Below are 22,365 nucleotides of genomic sequence, written 5' to 3'. Positions count from 1 at the left end.
TAGTCAACAAATATTTCTTGCCTGATCACCTGAAAGCGCTTTTGACATGTCACACATGGAAAGCTTATTTAAGAGCTTGAAGACTACCTAAAAATAGAGTCTGCATTGATTTTTCTGGGCAAAAGTGTAATCAACCTCTTCAAAGATTAAAGTCACTCTGGTGTCTTAAAAGTCATTCAAAAGCTATTTTGCAATTTGCTAGTTTGGTTTACTAAAGTTGTTTTAAAAAAATAAATACTGCAGGATAGGTTAGGAATTTAAAATCACACAGTAACCAAAACATCTTTATTTACAGCCTCATCACAAACATTCAAAAGCATGGATTAGAATCATCAGCCAAATAGTACATTTTCTATATTATCCTATATTAAATGGATATCAGTCTAGTTCAACAGTTCCTAATGTTTTGGGGCCTGGGGGCACATTTGAAAATCTAAGAAACTGTCACAAGCACCACAAAATGCCCATTTCACAAAAGAAAGGCTAGCAATGCTCAGAAACCCTCCCCTTCCAACAAAACAAAAAAACAGGCAAAATACCCACTAAACACAGACAAGCTCCCGCCACCCAAAACAGAACAGGCAGACACTCCAATAAATTCAAAAAACCTCTCTAATTTTAAAATTAAAAAATAAAAATTAGAAGGGAAAGGGTACACAGTGGGCACCTGGAGCTGCCTGAGGGTGAGAAATGCTCATGAGGTCCCAGATCTAGTCTATTATTTTTAAAAGATGTAGAGCAGAATGCTGCTGTACGCACAGCTAAAAAACTTGTTTTGGTTACATACACCCATATTCAAATGCTCCTGTGGTACAAAAATGCCTATAAATTTATACAGAGACAAATCCCCCTCAAGTGATTTTCAAAAGTAATACCTCTAGGTATTTTCATTAACTTTCATTACATGAGGCCGGCTAGACTTTCACTAAGTGTGTGGAAATGGGTTAAGAGTAATTCAACTTCTTTGGAAAAATTAAAACTGATTACTTACAGCAGAAGCCGGTCAACCTTTGGTCCATCATACCTCTGAAGGATAAGTGGAGGCCTATACACTTTCATTGTTTCTGAAGTCTGTATACTAATTCTTACAGCTGCCCTCTTTATAAGCATAGGCATGTAGTAATTGCTTTATTTATAGATATTAACTCAATCAGCTACCAACTGATATAAGATACAGCAACGGATTTACATTCATGACATTCGCACCCCTTCTAGCTGCTATATTAACATCATGAATCGTTTAAAGATATATTATGAACTAATGCTCTATTTAAACACAACAGTTAGGATCTTTTATTCTGAGAATCTTAAAATGGGGTTCCGGATATTATATTCAACGGAGAATGCATTAGAACTGAACAAGCCCAGCAATTATTTTAGCTGTTTGTTGCTATCTGTGTTGGTGTCAACCATCCTGAAAGACTCTAGAACAGCAGAAATCAATGAGGTACCCTCCAGATGTTTTTGGATTACAACTCCCCGACCAGCACGAAGGGTTGCTGGGTGGGACTGGTAGTCCACAGCTCCTGGAGGGCACCATATTGGCATGGGCAGTAGCTGCAGGGATAGCCAAACAGGAGGCAATCCACATTTGACAAATATTTACTTCACATTAAGAGAAGTGCTGTATGTGTACAGCAACAAATGCACAATCTAAGAATATGATTCACTGGTCTGATCAATTCCTTACTTTCAAACACTACCCATACTTTTGTGCTTACAAAAGAAATAACAGCAATAAGTTATCATTTAATCCCAGCCTCCTGTCTCCCTAGAACATATTCTTATGCCTGAAGCACCCCTTACAGATCTATTAGCTACTATCAATGCTCAAGTGCTCTTATAAGAACTGCCCCCCTCCAAAATGTTTAATATCAGTACCCTATAATTGCTTGGTTCTTAGCCTATCCTTGATGGACATCTTATAAATAAATCCCATTAAGTTCGCTGGTGCTTATAAGCGTATAAAGGATGGCTGCCTTTAGCACTTTAAAGAAAGCTGAAAATAATACAATTAAACCAGCAGTTCCCTTTGGGAATCTCCTTTTAAATACCTTAATTCCCCCTTTCCTGCTCAGTCTTCTTCTTCCTTAGTATGCTGTACCCAATTCCTTCAGAACTGCTTCATAGGGTCTGCTTTCTAAACATGTTATCATCTGTGTACATTTCCGATGAACCTTTTCCAATTGTTGAAATTAAACTTAAGCTCAAGGAATCATTCCAAAACCCCCCCAAAAAAACAAACTAGCATGAACAACTTGGGAAAGCTGCCTATCCTATATATCTGACTGGATGACATCACTGTATTTCTTACAAAAATGGCTCCTGTAGGCCATTTTGCACTTCAAAGTTGGTATTGATTGTTTTATATATTTCCTCTAACACTAAATATAAGACTGCAAAATGCAGAAAGTTAAAGAAAGCAATATAATAACAAGTATAGTTCTATTAGGTCCATTAACATTAAGTAGTAAACCATAGCCTTGGTAAAATGTAGTTTTACAACAGAAATAAAACAAAAAAACCCTCTAGAAAGAAATACATCAACACAAAAATTACCCCCACATATTTCTGTTTATTAAACAATGGCTTTGTGTAATGTACACATCTTGCCCTGCAGCTTAAAAAAACACAGTGTGAAGCCATTTTGGGAGTGGGGGTTGGCTTATGAACCTTGGTTTGTTTTAACTAGGTCTTGGCAGTACATGTGAACCCAATAACCACCATTAACCAAACCACAAAACTATGATACAAGAGCAGCTGGAAAACAAACCAATGTTTGGTGAAATAAATCATGGTTTGTTTGATCACCTTGCTAAACCATGGCTTAAACAAGCAATGGCTAGGCATCACATGCAAAATGGACCAATCTGTATGGAAATATACATGTTTACTCAGAGAAGCCCATGCTGCACTTTCTGATGTACTATGAAAAGCCTCACATGAACAAATATTTATTTATTAAATATCTACATCGCACTTCATCCAAGGATCAAAGGGTGGTTTACAATATAAAAACACAAAAATACATACCATAGTACCAAACAAGAACTGCCCCCCCCAATAAATACTTGCCCAATCACCATCATAATAGTACTGTTTTATGCAAAACCACACTAACCTTCTCTGGATTTCTAAATCTTCTTGTGATGGGCCATTTTGCACCTGTGGGGGAAGTTGTGCATTTTGTCGAGGCAACGTTGGACCTAGTAAAGCAAGTTACACTTCAGCTGTTATGCAAAAGTCACATGTAAAGTCCAATAAGAAATCAACTTTCAAATTTTGACTACTTATTAAATTTCCAGCAAATAGCCTACAAAATACATAAAACAAACTGAGCATCGCCATCAATATTGCTCCACATCTTTTCAAAATGTAAACTGATATATTCAGCAAGAATATGATGAGTGTGGAGAAAACACATATTTATAAACCTTTAAAAGATTCCAAAATTTTAAAACAATTCTTTGGGAAGCAAGATTACTGTATATACTCGAGTATAAGCCAACTTTTTCAGCAGATTTTTTACACTGAAAAAGCCCCCCTTGGCTTATACTCGAATAAGCTGGCGGTCCTCTCTTGACAGTTTTACTACCCTCAAAAGTTTTCGGTGTGGCTGCCTGGAAAAGGACATTCTCTGCGGCATTCCCTAAGTGGTGGAATTCCCTCCCTACATAACACAGTTTTCCTGGGCCTCTAGCAGCTGAGCTGCATACTTTTAGGACCCACCCCATTCCCATGACTGTTAATTTGTTTTAAACTGTTCATAACATTGTATTTTAAATTGTTGTGAGCTGCAGGCCTTCTGGTGAAAGCAAGGTAACAAATTTATTAAATCTTCATCATCATCATCAGTAAAGGAGTTGCTAGAAATAATTGTTCTAGGATATGTGATCAACAGTTCAAAATGAAGCACCAGCTGCAGCGTGTTAAATAGCAGATCATGTGCTGTGTGGTGACTTACAGGTCAGTCTCATAAATGTCCTCAAAATAAAATGCAAACAAGTTCTATATGGTATTTACTCCAGGACAAGGGAGCCTTTTCTCCTGTGGTTTTTCTCCTAGTTTTAGTTCTGACAGTTATTTTGCATGCAACTTTAAAAAACAATTCTTTTTCAGGTACCTGACATATTTATTGAGATAATGTTTATTCTGCCTGTTTCTTTAAAAAATCTATCTTTTTTACTTGAAACACGATCCATGAAGTGTGGTGAGAGGGGCTTTGTGACTGTCACAAAGATGGCAACCTTATATAGCAGGACTGGTGAAACTTTGTCCCTCCAGATGTTGCTTGACTAAAACTCCCATCTGGAGTTCTGGCCACGCTGGCTGGGACTGATGGGCCAAAGGTTCACTAGTCCTGCTGTATGTTTGCACTCTCACAATAGCCATATAGGACTCTGTGCATCAGTATCCACCCTAGATTTTCAAACCAAACTCCTTTTTTTAAGCCACCATCTCAAAGCTAAACTAGATGTGACTGCTGTCACATATTTGATGTTATATTTTACAAAAATTAAATTAAAAAGCAATGTAGATGAGGACAGTGGATTGTTGGGCAAGATTTTTAATCATTCCACCCCACCTCATGGTACCAACTAAAAACATCCCCACCCCAAACCAGTGTTTTCTTTGTCTGAATAGCAGAGGAAATTGTTAAATAACCCCTGCCCACAGCCCTAATACTGATCAGAGCTATATGCTGCTGTTTAAATCTTTAACAACAGATAATTCACATATTTAATGTATCATCTAGTTTGTCCCTGAGGGGTTTGATGACTGTGAAGCACTGATGAATATATCAGTCACTTAATGCTATGTCTCTCCATTGTTGCAGAGAGCCCTGGGAAAAAGGGGGAGGGGTGGAATGGCTGGCTCTCTTTCAAGAAAAACCATTTTGCATACAGTATAGTTGAAAGGCAACAGGAATGCAACCAACTGCACTACAATGTATGATTAGAGTTCATTGTTATTCAAGCCTGAGAGGTCAGTTGAATTCAAAGTACTGCTGGATAAATCGGCTTGCTGGTCTTATTCACATTCATCAGATGGCACAGAGAACACCCATGTTCTAATTTTGCTGTTCATGCTCCATCAGAAGGCCAATATGAGACCACTTTAATGTTATGTTTTAAGCAATTGCTTCCATTAATTAAATCTGGGTCTTTCCTAAAAGCCATTTCAGGGAACGAATGATTTTTAGCAGGTCTTCTAATTAAGATGTCTTTGTTTTTGACTGACAGAGCTAAGTTTTAAAAATCTGAAGCCTTGGACTATTAATGCATTGACTTGCTGGATCTTCTGCCTAGCAGTTGTTCCTATAGTACCTGTGCAAAGCTCTCTTCGCAATAAAGAAAACACCAAAGCTATTTCATGCTCAAAAGTTTATGTGGACTTCAGTTGTCAAAATGAGTTCAATAAACAGTTCTTTTTTGCACAGCTGGGAGCCCATCCAAGGAGAAGGAAAGCTCTGACCCTAAACCTCTGCTGCCTTGGGGCCATAATCATTTTAAGCTTGGTTCAAACAGTAGAGAGCCATGGGCTTCAAGAGGCACCCTTAGTTGGATATCACCCATTGTGTTATATTGCACACAAATGCTAATAATACTTGCATTAAAGACAAATATATATATTTCCTAAGCAGGACCACAATATTTTAAATGCAATATTTTAAGGAATAAAGATAATGCTCTTCCTGAAGGTTTGTGGATCCAAACTGTAGTTTCATCTACGCATTCTTGAAGGTGATTCTTACCCTCTATTGAGGAAGTTCTTATTTCATTCCACCTGGTAGTTTACCTAACACAAATTCTGGAAATACTGCACAGGAACTTGCTGCAGTCTCTTCCCAAATATAAGTAATTACTCTACAATACCCATGAAGTGAACTGTGATGCACGTAAGACTGATTTGCTAATCCTTCACCATATAGGATAGCAGCATTCTGTTATGTACAGTCATAGGATTAAGGCATCTACTTCTAACTAACTCATGTCTATTGGAAAGATAACAGCTTAGGTTAAAATATGTATCTGGACCTTCTACTCCAACTCAAGAACGAAGTAAGATTGAACAATAAGCCACTATTTAAAAACCGTTGTGGAAATTTGTAGCAGCCTTACCAGAGTCTTGTGAATTTAACACTTCTAAGGCATGCATCATGGCACTTGCGAAGACATTGGCATCTTCTTTGCTGCCAAAGTTGAGCCCATACACTTGCCTAGCATCCCGCCACTGATGAAACGTCTGTGTTGCTTGATTGTACTTCAATCCTTTTGGAATGGCACAATTTATTACCACCTAAAAAAATAGTAAAGTATAGTTATGGCTTAAAGGTGCTTTGTAGCATTTTCACCTATGGATGTGTATTCCTTCCCCCTTCCCCTTGTTCCAAAAGAATGCGAGAGATTTGCTTATGGTCCTGCCTAAGGGGCCCAATGCCTTGGAATACACTTCCTGTTATCAGCAAATGTCCCCTTCCCTATTGATTTTCCTCAATTATATTGTTTTAATTATCATCCATAAAAAACCCTGCAGTGCCAGCTAGGTCACTCCAAATAATAATTAAAACCCCCCCACCAATATATTATAAAACAGCAATTTTCCAATGAAAATGTGTAAACGGTCGTTAAATAAATATATTTCACAGCGTTTGACTATACTGTTTAGCATTAATAGAAATGGGCTGAGAAGAAACTTAAGAGGCAGTTAATGAGCAACTATGTGCACAGATGGAAGAAAATGCTAAGTACAACTCCTCTTGCGACTCATTCATTCAGACACGTATTTCTCATAGTTCCAACTTCATTTAGGGATTTTTCCCTTATTTTTTTTTAAAAGGCAGAGGTACATATATGCCCCAGTACCAGGCATACCCTCTCTGACTAGAACAGAGGGCTAGGTGTAACACAGTATCACTTCTCTTCCATCCTCCTGCCCCAATGAGTGCAGCTCCAAGTGAGATCTTGCATTGGAAACAGGTGCTGGGCCAGTAGGGCAGTACAGAAGAGTTGCGCCAGAAGCGGTTTAGTCCTGCTGGCTACATGACCTGGAAAGCTGTCTGTGGACAAACGCCGGCTCCCTCGGCCTGAAAGCGAGATGAACGCCACAACCCCATAGTCGCCTTTGACTGGACTTAACCGTCCAGGGGTCCTTTACCTTTACCTTATAGAAGAGGGCTAGGGAAGAAAAGCAGCACCTGCAGATGAGACCTGCCTTTGTGTCACTTGATTTGTCTGTGGGGAAAGGCTTGGGGATAGATTACAGAGACTATTATTCCCATGTTCTTATGTCCTCTTTCTCCATTGATCTTTGATTTATGTTTGGAACCGTTGGCATATGCAATTAGACAGAACAGAAAGATTTATGGTTTGTGCATGAGCAAGTGGAATTTAGATTAGCTTTGTCTGAAGATGATTTGCTACTATTTGTTAGCAGGCCTGAAACAGTTATATCAGAATTTATCAGATCAATGGATAAGTTTAGTCAGATTCCAGGATGAACAATAAAGTGGTTAAAATAAGAATGCCAGAGGGCAAGTCTAAATTGCCTGCTGTGTATGTCTTTCACTAAGCATTTTCACTAGGGATTTTGGTTTCTACAGATATTTCTCAAATCATTAAATTAAGCTTAAATAGGTTCATAACTGAGATCAGGCACTACTTAAACTTAGCACTTAGGGGTAGAGTTAACACATTTAAGATGTACTGCCACGAACAATAATTTTTCTTAGCGGTATTTGTCAACAAATTTCCAAGCATATTTTCAGAAGTTTAATGTATTATTTCTGATGTTTATTTGGGGTAATTCACCACCTCGTATATCACTTAAAATAATAAAATGGAAAGATGATTTAATTTTCCATATTTTATTTTATACTACAAGGCATAAACAAGTAGCAAGTTTCTTTTTCTAGGAGTACCCCCAGCATGGGCAATTTGAGAGGTGGCTCATGTAATACCTCTTTTGGGATGGGTGGTGCTGCAGTCTATACATGTAAAAAAGGGTCTACATCACCAATTTCAGCAACTAGGGAGTCACTGTGTATGCTGGCTTGCCGGCTATAATTTGATCCATATGCTGATAGTTAAATTAACTTCATGGGGTAACCCTGATTTAAAGATAATTCTTTCTATGGAAGAAGTGACTAGATTCTGGGATTTATACATTAGATGAGCTGATAGGAACAGATGGAGAATTTTTGCAGTTTTCTTTATTGAGGGCCAGTTACTATTTACCAATGAGTGCTGAATGACAATATTTTCATTACAGCACCTGTTGATGTCTATTTATGGTCCATCTGCAGTGCTTGCTTATACCCCAGGTGAGAGATGGGGTGGGATTCCCGTACAAGATGGTTTTGTTCTGTTTCTCAGCTGTGGCTTGACATCTTTATGGTGGGCTGTACATGTGACCTATTGTGGATTGATGTCTGCATGGCCTGGTGGCATGATAAAATGTGTATTGTTACTTTTACTTTTGCAGAGTGTTCCACATACAGGATATGTCTTGAGGGAAGGATATCAGAGTAGAAGGTGATCGAAGGGAAGGGTAGGCATTACAGAATGAGATGTTGAAGGGATGATGACAGGTATTTGTGCCTGATATACCTCATTAAACTCCCCCTTATCGCAGCATCAATGGATAATCTAACACTGTCCCCTTCAGTCTGCTGGTTCTTCTGCTGGATACCAGGTCAGTTCGCAATGAATGCTAATCCATGATCTGAGTGTGGTTCAGCAGGCTGACCTGGTTGAGGCTGGGTCTCACTGAGACCTGGGTGGGGCAGCCGGGTAGGCCAATTTGACTCAGCTCTGCCCACCCAGGTACTTGGTGTGACATCAGCCCAGAATGGAGAGACTATTCACATACCACCATCATGTACCACCTTCCTTGGAGCAGCACTAGAGGGTCTGCATCTGACGCTGGGCCTAAGAGACCAGTTAAGCATGCTATTGGTGTACTGGCCACCCTGCTGCTCATCAGCCTCCCTGACTGAGCTTGTTTCAAGTGTGATGCTGGAGAACCACAGTTCCGTGGTTTTGGGTGACTTCAACATTCATGCTGAGCATGCCTCAGGTCCAGTCTGGGAGTTCATTGCCTCCATGGCAACCATGGACCTGTCTCAAGTGGTCATGGGTCCAATGCAGAGAGCAGGAAATAGCCTTGATTTAGTCTTTGCTCCATGTGGTGTGGGAGGTTGTCTGGAAATGGGGTGGTGGTGAATATCACTTCGTTGTCATGGTCAGTCCAGTCATGCCCTTTACTGAGCCCTTTCCAGCTCTACAATATTCTTTTTGAGGTGAAGCAACCAGAACTCTACACAATATTCCAGGTGCAGCTGCACTAAAGATTTGCACTATGATCTTCATTTTGTCTTCAAAACATTATCAATTACATACCTTTGACTCCTCGGTCATGAATCTGCTGCAACAAATGTTTCTGTTTTCTAAGTCCCTGATACCCTGATCCTTCAAGAGGTAAGCAATACACATACTAATATTGGTTTTTAAAAATCAGAATGTTGAAGTCACAAATGCAATCCTTTCCGCTTAAGCAGACTGGGACTTTAGTAAAGTTCACAAAGAAATCACACTGTGAGGGTGAGTACAATGAGGGACCCTTGCTATTTTCTAAGTGGCATGATGTAAAAATATAATAATCCTATTTTCTTCATCTGAAACTGTGAATAGGAACTAGCTGGCTTGTTAAATCAATAAATGAAACTTTGATCTCACCTACACCAACTCTTTGGATTCTACATTCCAAAACCCCCGGATACCGTATTTTTCGCACCATAGGACGCACTTTTTCCCTCCTAAAAAACAAGGGAAAATGTGTGTGCGTCCTATGGAGCGAATGCAGGGGGGAGGTAGGCGGGAAAAGCCCCCAAGAGCCGCACACAAGCTTTGTGCGCTCTTGCGGGCTTTTCCCCAGGAGGGAGAAGGGACTGACTGGCTGCATCAGTCCTTTCTCCCGCCTCCCAGAAAAGCCAGGAGAAGCCGCGCAGCCCCTTTAAAGAGCTGGCGGCTTCTGCCGGTTTTGCGGGAGGTGGGGGAATCCCCCCCACCTCCCAGAAAAGCCAGGAGAAGCCGTGCAACCCCTTTAAAGAGCTGGCGGCTTCTGCCGGTTTTGCGGGAGGTGGGGGAAGCTGCAGCGGATTCCCTCCTCCCGGGCTCCCTTTGAAGCAGCAAAGTGGGAGGGGAGCAGCTTACACTCGTGTAAGCAGCTCCTCTCCTACTTTCCTGCTTCAAAGCAACCACGGAAGAGGGAAGGAAGGGGACCATGGATCCTCTGCTTGCGGCTGCAGAGGATTCCCTCCTCCTGGGCTCCCTTTGAAGCAGCAAAGTGGGAGGGGAGCAGCTTACACTCGTGTAAGCCGCTCCTCTCCCACTTTCCTGCTTCAAAGTGGAGGGAATCCACTGCAGTTGCGAGTGGAGGATCCATGGCTCCGCTTCCTTCCCTCAAAGCAGGGTGCGGGGGTGCAGGGGGGAAAAGAGGGCAGGAAATAGATGCCGGGCAGGAAGATACAACCACACTTTGACCACTGGAAAGTCCACCTCAGCCTCCCCAGATTTCCACTGAAACAGCCAGGCTAATCTCGATGGCCATAAGTCAGGCTCAGCATTATTAACTGGACTTAGATAAGCCATGGTTCCCCTTCCTTCCCTCCTCTGAGGCTCGATTTAAAGCAGCAAAGCGGATAGGAGCCGCCCGCTTTGCTGCTTTAAATAGTTTAGTGCAACATTTGATTCAGAATATTTTTTTGTGTGTTTTCCTCCTCTAAAAACTAGGTGCGCCCTATGGTCAGGTGCGCCCTATGGTGCGAAAAATACGGTAATTCCACTCAGTTGGCCTAATTTATTTTTTGGTAAAAGAGACAAGAGATGATAAAAAATGTAGATTTGTGGTGAAAATCGTCTGAAAGCCTCTGACCTGTTTGACTGTCCTATTATTCTATTAAGTAAAAGGATCTGAGGTGGATCCAAAAGTTCATCTCCTTCCATCAATGTAAGAGAACATTTACATCTGACCAACTAAAATAAAAGGCCATTTTAATTACTTGAGCTTAATCACTTACCTGATGATCCTGAATCTTTCTGCCAACTACTCTAAATGTATTGTTGCCTGTATGATGATATATATGAACTCTGCTAAATCCAGTAGATCCACCAGCTGGTACCCACTTCTTATTAGCATCATCATAGACCATTACAGCAGCCCGTGCTTGGCAGATGCTCTGCTCACTGTTAAAACAAGGGAAAACAAATTATTAGAAGGAAAAAAACAAGTGATGTTAAATGTCCTATATGAAAGGAAACACCTTTTCAAAACGAAGGCAACATTCTACCACTCATTTCCCACTCTGAAACGTCCATACATAGTTTCATTAGCCCAATCAGACACTGTTCCCAAACAGTTCATCTAATTCTTCTGAATAGGGGAAGAGGAGGGATGATCACGGTGGACCAATTTATGTCATTAAAATAATAATAATAATCCAATCTTGCAATTCATACGTTTCTAACCCACTTTTCAAAGCACAAATCTTCACAAAATGGCTTATAATATTAAATTGGTATAAATACAGCTTTAAAATGACTGAAAATAAACATTGTAAATACAGCAACAACTTGGGCTCACAGTGCCTTAAGAACTGCCTAAGCCTTTATATCCCAGTTTGATGACAGAGGTCATCCAGAGTAGCACTGCTAGTTATCCCCCCCCCCAATGTTAGAGGCCTGACCGGACTCAACCAGAAGTTCAGTATTTAGTGACACTGGTCCCAGGTTATGGAACATTCTTCCAACAGAGATTCAGTAAGCATCCTTGCTTTTAACTATTAGGCTTCTCTTGATTTATTTATTTTTAAATACAGGTAGGCCTCCACAGTTGTTTAAAACAAACCATGGTTTAATCTGAACGTTTAATATGCTAGTGAATGCTACTCACAGAGCTCCCCCTCCCTCCTATTGCACCATGGATGAAACAAGCTAGAATCTGGCTTGTCGTGCCAACAGAACACAGGCTCCTGGTTTTGTTTCCTCAAGCAAACCACAAAACGCTAGCCAGTAAGAAACCTTGGCTACCACTTATGACTTGTTTGGAGGAAACAAACCAACAGCCCCAGATTTGGACAACATAACAAGACAGACTGTGACTTGTTTAATTTGTGGTGGAAAAGCAGAGATGGGATGCCACAGGAACCTTTGAACATTGTGTAGCAGTATACTGCTCATTCTCATTAAATCATGGTTTGTTTTAAACTAAGGTTTAATATGAGATGTGAACCAGACCTATTCAACATGCAACTTCAGAGCACAGATTCTTCTTCTATTTATAACTGCCCAAATATTCAATGACCCATATTAATCTGGGAATAACTGGCTTTTAGCCCAGATTCCAAGGGACATAAAGCAGAGTGTGGCTCAATAGGATTTACAAAAAGGAGCATAATGTTAAAAAGCCTGCTAACATAATCTACTGGTCTGAACAAATAGCTGCTAGGTTCATCCAAGGCATTATCCAACCAGCACAGAACACATACTTGAGTATTGGAGACTGGCTGGAAATTATTCAATATGGCAGGGTTCAAGTCAAACTGGGCAACTATAAAGTAACCTGAATGTTCTTAGTCAAACCTAAAATCAAAAGTTGCATTTTAATCTTTTCAGAAGACCATCTCTCACTACTACATATTTATTTATTAAATTTTATTATAGTTTCCAGTGCTACATAATAACATGAAGCAAACTGAAAGCAACAATGCATTCAGAAAAATATGGAAAAAATAACATTAAAAAACCCTGCTATCTTGTAGGACAGGGGTTAGCAACCTTTTTCAGCCATGGGCCGGTCCACCGTCCCTCAGACCATGTGGTGGGCCGGACTATATTTGGGGGGGGGGAATGAACGAATTCCTACGCCCCACAAATAACCCAGAGATACATTTTAAATAAAAGCACACATTCTACTCATGTAAAAACACCAGGCAGGCCCCACAAATAACCCAGAGTTGCATTTTAAAGAAAAGGACACATTCTACTCATGTAAAAACATGCTGATTCCTGGACCATCCGTGGGCTGGATTGAGAAGGCAACTGGGCCGCATCCAGCCTGCAGGCCTTAGGCTGCCTACCCCTGTTATAGGAGGATCAAATATTTTGTCAAATGAGCCATTAACCTGCAGATTTATGTTGACAACACCCCGGGCAGTTTTCAGCATTTTCATCCCCCCACCCCAAAAAATTAAATAGCAGTATAAACTTCCCATATATTTAGTTGTCATGTCTTAAAATATTTGTCTGAATTTGTTTCATTATAATAGTTAAACCACACTAAATACACGTTTGAAATATGTCAGTTCAACTATTTTTTTGCTTTTGCGATTATATAGCATATAAATTTAACATGAAATGCTAGTTTTGATTTGTTCTCTAAATTTAAATTAAATAAAAATGTTAACACAGGCTGTATCAATTAAGGGCAGCAATTTTTTAAAAAAAATTCTTTCTAGAAAACCACCACATTACTCTATAGAAAAGGGGGGTGGGGAGAGTATCACATTCAGCTATTTTTTAAGTATAAACCATTTATTCAGTATAATCTTGAAGTATAAACAACCCATTCAAGTTCTGCCCTTCCCCGCTAGAAAACATCCACCATGACACGGGAAAAACAGGACTAAAAATACAATAGAATCAGATATCAAAAATGAAACATAAAAACAATGACTACATAAGCTCATCCTCAAAGAAACTGCAAGGACATCTGCTTCATGAGTGAGACAAACTAGCTTGTGGTGTTTGACGCATACTTTCCCAGCTGTTATTTGGATAGCTCTTTTTTTAGATACAACAACCCTACTTCTAGATCCAACAGAAATGCCCAGAGTACAATGCCCTTTCCTCAAAGACTTGGGAAAAGTTAAAGTCAATGTACTTCAGTAAAGTACACTGAAACCAGACCATTTGCACAGTCCTAAAACATTCTCAGGTCATGGTTGTTGAATAAAAATGAGAAGATAGTCTGCTAGTTTAAGAGAACACAAGCACTAGAGTCAGTGCATAGATGAACATTATGAACATCAAGAGTGAAGTCCTTTCTCTATCACAAACTACATTAATCTATCTTTAAACATTTGTTAAAGCACAATCCTATACATGGTCTACTCACAAGTAACTCCCAGTGTGCTCAAAGGGGCTTATTCCCAGATAAGTGGGTACAGGATTTCAGCAAGTAAAAACTAAAGTGTTGGTGGAGGAAAAAGAGGTCACAAATTAACCTGGATTGGGGTTATTTATGAAGACTTAGGATATTCCCTAGAAAACTAGAACCTGTTTTATATAGCAGCCTTGCAGCAAGACAGTCATCTCTTCATATTTAACTGGCTTACTGAAATAAACCTGCACAGAATTAGTCCAGATCACCCACCAACACAAATGTAGCAGCTCTGTTGCACTAATAAGCGAGCAGCTAGAGCTTGTGGTTTGTTTTAGAAGCCTTTTAAGCAGCGGGTACCAGCATGCTACTAATCTGTGTTAAACCATAGTTATTTTCTAATGTTATGTGCAAACTGCATTCCAATGTTAAATGCTGGATCCTGACCAAAGAGCTCACCATGTTGACTAGGTTAGTTTCTCGGGCATTTAAGATCTTAAGCAGATACTCAGTGGTAAAGCATTTAGGGGCACGTTAGTGATATCTCCGTCACAATTCTGATGCAGATATTGGATGCAAAACACAGATTATGCCACTTGCCTTACTCAGACTTTATACCCCTGTCTATACTTGGTACAAAGTAGAAGTTATTTTAGTTAAGGCTGTTTCTAGAGTACACCAATGTATGTCAGCTGTGTTATTTATTGCAAAGGTATTTAGTCTCTTCATGCTATAAACGGAAAAACCAAATCAATAACCCTAGAGTATTTGCACCGTCACCAATAGACAACATGAAGCCTAGCTAGACAAGACAAGAATACTTAACTAGTTTTTCCAGAGGGAATTGCAGTTTGAGAACTAAATCAAAATGTGCAAGCACAATAACTGAGAGCTTTCAATGCACAGTGTATCAAAATGAGGTATTGGAGAAAATGCAGTATTTTACTTGGAAATTTTCCTTGGAAACCAGGTCTTGGGTTGATTAACATCCTTTTAAATGTCTTGTGGAACCATGAGCTAGTTTTCAATTAAGTTTTACTCAGAGTAGAACCACAGGAATTAATGAGCTGGGTTAGGCCCATTATCTTCTACAGGTCTGCTCTAAACTTTAGTAGAATGCCACCCATGATTTACAGTGAACAAACTTTATCTATTAAAGGGTAAATCAATTCAAAGTCGCTTTTTCTTTGCCTTTTCAGTTGCAGTTTTTCCTCTAGGGAAATGATGTTATAGATTACGCTACTGTTATATAAACTGAAGATTTGTGTTCCTAACAAAATAATTTACTATGCTAGTTAAATGTAAGATTTATTTGGATTTAGTTATAAATGGCATTACTGAGATAGTAACAGTTCAATCCTAAACACTAACTTTGTTTGGAAAACCAGTAATGACTCATTTTCCCCTTTTAAAATGTTTTTGGAAAACAGCATGCTTTAAGCAACTAAGATACAAAATTATATTGGTACAAAAACCTTTTCTTGGCACACAGCCCATTTTTGTTTTTTGTTTAAAAACATTTTATCTATGATGCAAGGAGAAACCAGATCAACCTTTCTGTTTATCCTAATAATACGAAAACGAGTAGTACCTGAGCAGTTCAAGTACTGTTCAGTAAAGAATGACTTTCACCATTAATCCTAAAAGGTTCAAAAGGATAAATATAACTATCTTACAAGTACTCGGAGAAAACGCTTCATGTGGGATATCAATCACTCCCTTATGTCTGTCAGAAAGTCACATATGCAGGAACATCTTCCAAATGTACCTTTAATTCTTATTTTGTTAATTGTTTTGTAGTGCTCAAGCTATTCGTGCTAAAAATAGTTTGCTACATATAAAAAACTACGTGCAACAATTAATTTCTTGTTATCAGAAAGAGATCAACCTCTTTTCAACAACAATTTAAATTAATTTAAAAGTTTGTATTATCTTTCAGAAGCAGAATTTCTGTACGTTTTATCACAAGCAAGAGCTATGGTGTGTACTTACATTGCTACAGGCAGCTGGAGCACAGCCAAGGGTATATCTGCCAGTTTCATGGTTTGCTGCTCTTTGTCAGACAATCTTAAAATTCTCATAGTAAAATGTATAACCCCCCGCAATGGGTATTTCTCAAGACTTTTTAGTGCTCAACTAGACTAGAAGCTTGAAAGTAATGTCCCAATTTCTAATTAAGTCAGAGAGTAGTCTTGCAAGAATGTAACTGGTCCCTAAAATAAACATGCCACTGAAATCTTAGCCATATGCTATAATTCTTTTCCTTCCTGAACTCATTCTCTAAATGTAGTAGGTAACAGTGAAGTGTATGCAGGACTCAACTGGAGAAACTTTTATCAAGCTACTACAAAGTAACTATCACAGGCATTCAGGCAAGGGCATTTTCTTCTGCATAAAGTGTTAAGAAGGAATACAAGCAGAAAATTGGCATGGAAGATTTCACAGGTTGCGCAGAAAAGATCAATGAGCACAATGCATCCATCCCAGCAATTCTGTTTAAGGGCAGGTTAAAAATACCTTAAAAAATAGAGCAGCACAGACAGGTCCTACTCCTGCAAAATCATTCCTCAACTGTTTAATCATGGTATTTCTCCAAAGGAATCATTCCACATCGCTCCTTCATATGGGAGATTACACCAAAACAGTCCTACTGAATGCAACTCAATCCGCAAGAAATTAAAATACACAATATATATCTGACTGCCTCTCCCAATACAAACCTATCCGGACCCTTCATCTGAGGGCATTCTCCATGTGAGGGAGGTTCACCAAGAGCAAAGCCTTTTGCGTCGGGACTCCCTAGCTGTGGAATTCTCCTCAGTGAGGTCTAAAAGGAGGGCATCATTAACCTCCTTTTAGCACCAGAATAAAACACATCTTTTGTCCCAGGCATTTGATGGGAATATGGATATTCTCTGCTGTTCTACTGGATTTTCTGGGGGGTTGGGGGGCAATTCTATTTCTTTTGTAGAGTCATGTTTTTCTGTATGTTGTATTTTATTGTTGTAAGCCACTTTTAGCAGGCCCCACCTAGAAATGCTTTAAAATAAACAAACTCCCATCAACCCCAGCCAGATACAGAGCACAAAGTTTTGGAAGACTGGCCTAGTCTGCCCTCTTTGATCACTAGATGTCCTTAGGCTGCAAGGAAGCAATGGGTCATCATAGCACATGACAGCTACTTGAGGCAAGTACTCATTTTTTGTGACATCAAAACTTGCATGGGTGTCTGAATATGAGCACAATATGCACAATATGCAATCCATCAAGTATGCTATTTTTAGTTTTACTTTTAGCATTTAAAAATGCTTATGAATTAAACTATTAATAGTGCAGGAAATTTTATTACTATATGTCAGGGACGTTCAACTCCCGAGAGACTGCGATCTACTCCCACAATAAAAAGCTGGCAGTGATCTACCCATTTTTGGGGGGACACACCAAAATTGTTAATTTTTTTTTTTAGGGGAGTGAGTGAGGGCCAGGGCCGGATGCTTCCCCCCATGGAGGAAATTAATTGAGCCGCTAGCTGCAGTCAACCTGTTGGACATCCCTGTATATGTTAAAAAGAAGCATCTAACAGATTCATTTTCAGCTGTAAAGGTTCTGGCACTCGCCTACTATCAAAGGACAGCTTCACAATACAATGAATGCTCACTACATATTCCAATGCTGAACACTAATGCTTGAAGGCAAGCTTATGGCAAACAAGTAAATATGTGCTTGCTAAGCATCTGCTTACTACATATGTGCTACTTCATGATGTTCATGATGGGAACATGCTGCAGAATAAGCAGGATACATATTAGACAACCAATCCTATTCTGGGAATACCAGCTGGTATTCTAAGGCAACCTGGAATTGTGATGCATTAAACCACATCTTGGTATACGCAGTCTTGCCTTTCACTTTCTTGTAACAAACTTTGAGCAAGCTGCACAGAAAAGCTTACAAGATACAGTTGTACCTTGGTTCTGGAACACCTTGATACTCGAACATTTAGCCTCCCGAACACCACAAGCCTGGAAGTGCGTGTTGCTGCTTTCGAACATTTTTTGGAAGCTGAACGTCCAATGCAGCTTCCGCAGCTTCTAATTGAGTGCAGGAAGCTCCTGGAGCCAATTGGAAGTGGCACCTTGGTTTTTGAACATTTTCGGAAGTCGAACAGACATCCGGAATGGATTCTGTTCAGTGGCGTAGCGTGAGGGGTGCAGGGGGGGCCGGCCGCACCGGGCGCAACATCTGGGGGTTAGGGTTAAGGAGTGCAAATCCACGGGTTAGGGGGCGCAAATCCACGAGTTAGGGGGCGCAAATTACTTGCCTTGCCCTGGGTGCTGACAACCCACGCTACGCCACTGATTCTGTTCAAGACCCAAGGTACGACTGTACCTACCATGTTAGAGCAGCATTACCGTTCCTGCATTAAGTCTATGCAGTCTCTGTCAGAACTCTGCCATAACTAATTTACATGGAGCAATTTTTGAGAAATGACTTAATTCCTCTCACAGTCACAACTGCTCAGTATACACACAGAATATATGGAGGGAAAATGTATTCTTGTCTCTGGTGCAGATTTTGAGGGTACACATAGAGGGTTGCAGAGAAGAGGAGAGGAATGAAAAGTCTATTGTGCAAGCTGGATACAACCCTTAGTTCTTGAACGTCTAAGATAGTAATCTAGATTCCCCCACCCCCAAACAAGGGGTTAGTTACACACTATAGACAGGCAAACTTTTAGAGATAGCATTGAAACAGTTTACCATTGTAGCAGATCACTTTACAAGAGGTGTATGTGTTGTTTTCAAGTACTTAAGCACAATTGTTACTCTTGTACAAGAACCGTAGAAGTAATTTAAGACTTACTGGTGGAATTTTTTTAAAAAGAAAAATTGTCTTTCTTCATATACAAATAGAATAATGTATGGAGTATGCATGCCACCTACCTAAGTGTTATAAATCACTTGTGTAGAACAGCCCTTGGGGAACAAGAATGCCGTATCAATCAGCAAGTGCTCTTAAGCTTTCTAAAAAGTTCTATTTGCTAAATAATAAATAATTGTAGACTAGGTGGCATTTCTTAACCTGTTTGCTAATCATCTGCAGGGTTTTTTGTTTGTTTGTTTGTTTGTTTTAGCATTCACCAGATATTTTAAAGGAAAACAGTTTCGTCTCTTGCACTGAAGAACCACCATTCTTATTGTTAATTAATGCTATGTTCTGAAAAGCTTTGCACAAAATGTGAAGTGAGAATCAGTACAAACAAGGAGGCAGGGGGGAATGCCTTAAAAACAGATGCAAAATATTCAGTGAAGACTGCAAAATATAGTAGATGGCAGGCGCTAGCCTTGAAACTCCTCCCAGTATCTTGACAGCTAAAAGGAAAAAAAGCTCACAATGGCTAGCACCACCTTTTAGCGAGTATTACTTGATTCAACTAAAACCCAGTCAAAAGTGCCTTTACTGTAGCTCTCTATCCTCTTGCTGGCTATAGGGGAAATAATTTTGCTTAAGTAGTGTCAAACCATTTGGGTATGTTTTTATTTTATTTCAAAAACTGAAAGACCACCCTTCAGCTAGGACTGGGCAGTATCTGGTTTTCAACATCATGATATACCACCAGTTAAACAATGTGATATGCCAATATATCACGATGTCTGAGATATAATGGAGCTATGTAGAGACACTGGCTGACTTCACTGTTCCCCTCCCCCCCGTTGTGATTTTTGCCAGCCCCTGCTCTTGTGATTCACTGCCACTTGCAGGAGGCAGAGGAGAGGTGAGCTGGCAGAGTTAATAGGGACTACAGGAATCAAGAGAAACATTGGCTGGCTTCATGGTTTTTCCTACTGTGATTTTTGCATAGCTCACACACACACACATCATGATTTGCGATATATTGCCAGGTCAAAAATTATGAAACTGATATCACAATATAGCCGTCCAACCACTTTGGATGATATACCGATATACTGCCCAGCCCTACTGTGGAGGAAGCTTCTGAGATCTTCAGAACTTGAAGAAGCTGCTCTCCCAGACCACATTAACTTACTGGGTATGTAAGGGATAAGGCAAGTCTCTCAATCTGCATTCCAGATCTTTAGTGTCATTATTATTAGCACAGCATCTGCTAATGAATATTTTGATGACGCTCCAGTATGAAACAGTAGTTCTGGTACACATGCCTAGTACACCCTTAATGAAGGTCAAACAGGTGCTGGGGAGCCTTATGTTCCATAATTTAAGAAAGGTGGGCTATAAATCACTACACATAAATAGTAAAAAATAATGGTGACTGGAAGTGTTCCACACAACATATCAACCGTTTTCATCTATTTAAAAAATGGTACAAATTGATGTTATTATCTACAAGGTGCCTGAATTCTGCATACAGATGACGACCATTTTGCACTGGGGTTCCACTCCTGGAGTCTGCACATGTCAGTGGAGAATGCATAAGCCTGTTCCGCCCTCTTCCGTGTCCCAAAAGACCCACACATTGGCTGTCTTGTGTCAACTGGACAAGCGCAAAATGGTTGCGGCTTGTACTTAAGTGAACACTTTTCCTCATAGGAACTCTCCCATTGGTTGAGATTGAGGGAGGAAGGTTCACTCCCTTCGTTCACATAATGAGACTGCAGGACATTGCCTCCCGTGTAGAAGTTAAATCCACAGCACACCCAAGACAAATTTTACTACAACCCAACCACGATTCAGGAGACAGGAAACATTCAGACATATGTCTGTACTGTACTTATTATACAGTAGTAATAGAGGCAGTGTAGTATAGCAGATAAGACTAGTACCTGAGAGACTATGTTTCAAATCCCAACTCAGCCATAAAGATCACTGGGTGACCTTGGGCCAGTCACTGCCTCTCAGCCTTACCTACCTCACAGGGTTGTTTGGGGGATTAAATGAAGAGGGGCAGAACCATGTACACCACTTTGTGCACTTTGGAGAAAAAGTTGGGATGCAATAAATAAAAATAAATAAATTAAGCAGTAAGGGTATTTTAAAATCTTAAAACGTTCACTGCTTCTTAAAGCTAATGCAATCAGGTCTTCTGCTCATACTGACTTTTCATAAATCGAGCTCTCATTTCTATCATTCCAGGGCTAGATAAAAAGCAGTAGTTATTCAATGTGTGCATACAGATGAACACATTTAAAATCAGCTCTTGAAATGTCAAATCTCATAATGGCACCGTCTGTGCCTTTTCTATTGTGCAGTTTCATTTAATTGCTATGGCACATATCTCTAAGTTCCAAACCAGCACAGTATCCCAATGCCCTTATGCCACAGAAAGTTGTTCAAAATGCATCTAAATTTTTAGACAACACCAAATATAGAATTATTGTTATGATAAGCAAGCCTCAACAGCTCAGTCAAGAAGTCAGTCAAACCATGCTTTGGCCATCAGAAATATGCTCCCACTAACCACAGTTAGTACACAGGGTACCACCCAAACCAGAACTAGAAATCCATTTTGAATCAACACTGGAGGAAATCTATAGTTAGCAGTAAACAGAATTTGTGGAGTTTAGACATCAGAGCTAAGTATTTTTATTTTTAATTATTTATAGAAAATATTTGTAGCAGTTTACAACAATATAAAATATAAATGCATAAAATACAACATATTTAAAACAACCAAATAAAAATTAAAAAGTAAAAAATTATCCAGTAGCACCTTATAGACAAACTAAGTTTGTTCTGGTATAAGCTTGGTTGGGCTATAAGGTGCTACTGGACAATTTTTTACTTTTTTATGTTTATTTCGATGGCGTCAGACCAACACAGCTAGCTACCTGAACTTAAAACAACCAAGATATCCAATTCACCTAAAGAACATACAACTAGCATACCGTCAAAAATATCCCAGCTAGATCTGACAAACAGCACTTAGAAGCCTAGATTAGCCCCCAAAGGCTATGATGCCAAAAACAAACAAACAAACAAACTGCAGGGCAGGAAGTACAGGAAAGAAACAGAGTGCAAAAGGGGAGAAGCAGCCAAACATGAGGCACATTCCTATAAATTGAGCCAATAGTTTCAAGGTACTGTACATGTTTTAGCAATCCATGTTACAGTCCAAGCATTCAATTGTATGCATCCTTTAGATGAGCAGCGTTATTTCAAAAATTCACACACTTTAATGACAAACTCTCTGCTTCATGACCACAGGAAATAACCTATATTACATCA

General features: G+C 39.6%; 1 protein-coding gene across 16 annotated transcripts in view; it reads right to left on the bottom strand.

Moving 5' to 3' along the window:
- The window catches only part of ENAH (ENAH actin regulator), a 72,850-nt gene that overhangs the window by 23,991 nt on the left and 26,494 nt on the right, over positions 1–22,365 (bottom strand). For 9 of the 16 annotated variants that reach the window (XR_014545721.1, XR_014545722.1, XR_014545723.1 and 6 more), the window contains exons 2-4: positions 11,081–11,246; positions 6,123–6,300; positions 3,122–3,206 (exon numbers count right to left, since the gene is read on the bottom strand). Coding sequence is in view for 11 of the 16 variants with exons in the window: in XM_083604498.1 (XP_083460624.1) it covers positions 3,122–3,206; positions 6,123–6,300; positions 11,081–11,246 (429 nt within the window). In the remaining 5 variants the exon portion in view is untranslated. Of the gene's footprint in view, positions 1–991; positions 1,140–3,121; positions 3,207–6,122; positions 6,301–11,080; positions 11,247–16,152; positions 16,326–22,365 lie in introns of those variants that run through there. The other 7 variants (XM_083604502.1, XM_083604496.1, XR_014545725.1 and 4 more) reach the window with 5 other exon arrangements.

Source organism: Podarcis filfolensis (assembly GCF_964270895.1).
Source record: "Podarcis filfolensis genome assembly, chromosome: 3".
NCBI lineage: Eukaryota > Metazoa > Chordata > Lepidosauria > Squamata > Lacertidae > Podarcis > Podarcis filfolensis.
The sequence above is the reverse complement of the archived record's forward strand: the minus strand, read 5'-3'. Positions and strand labels throughout refer to the sequence as shown.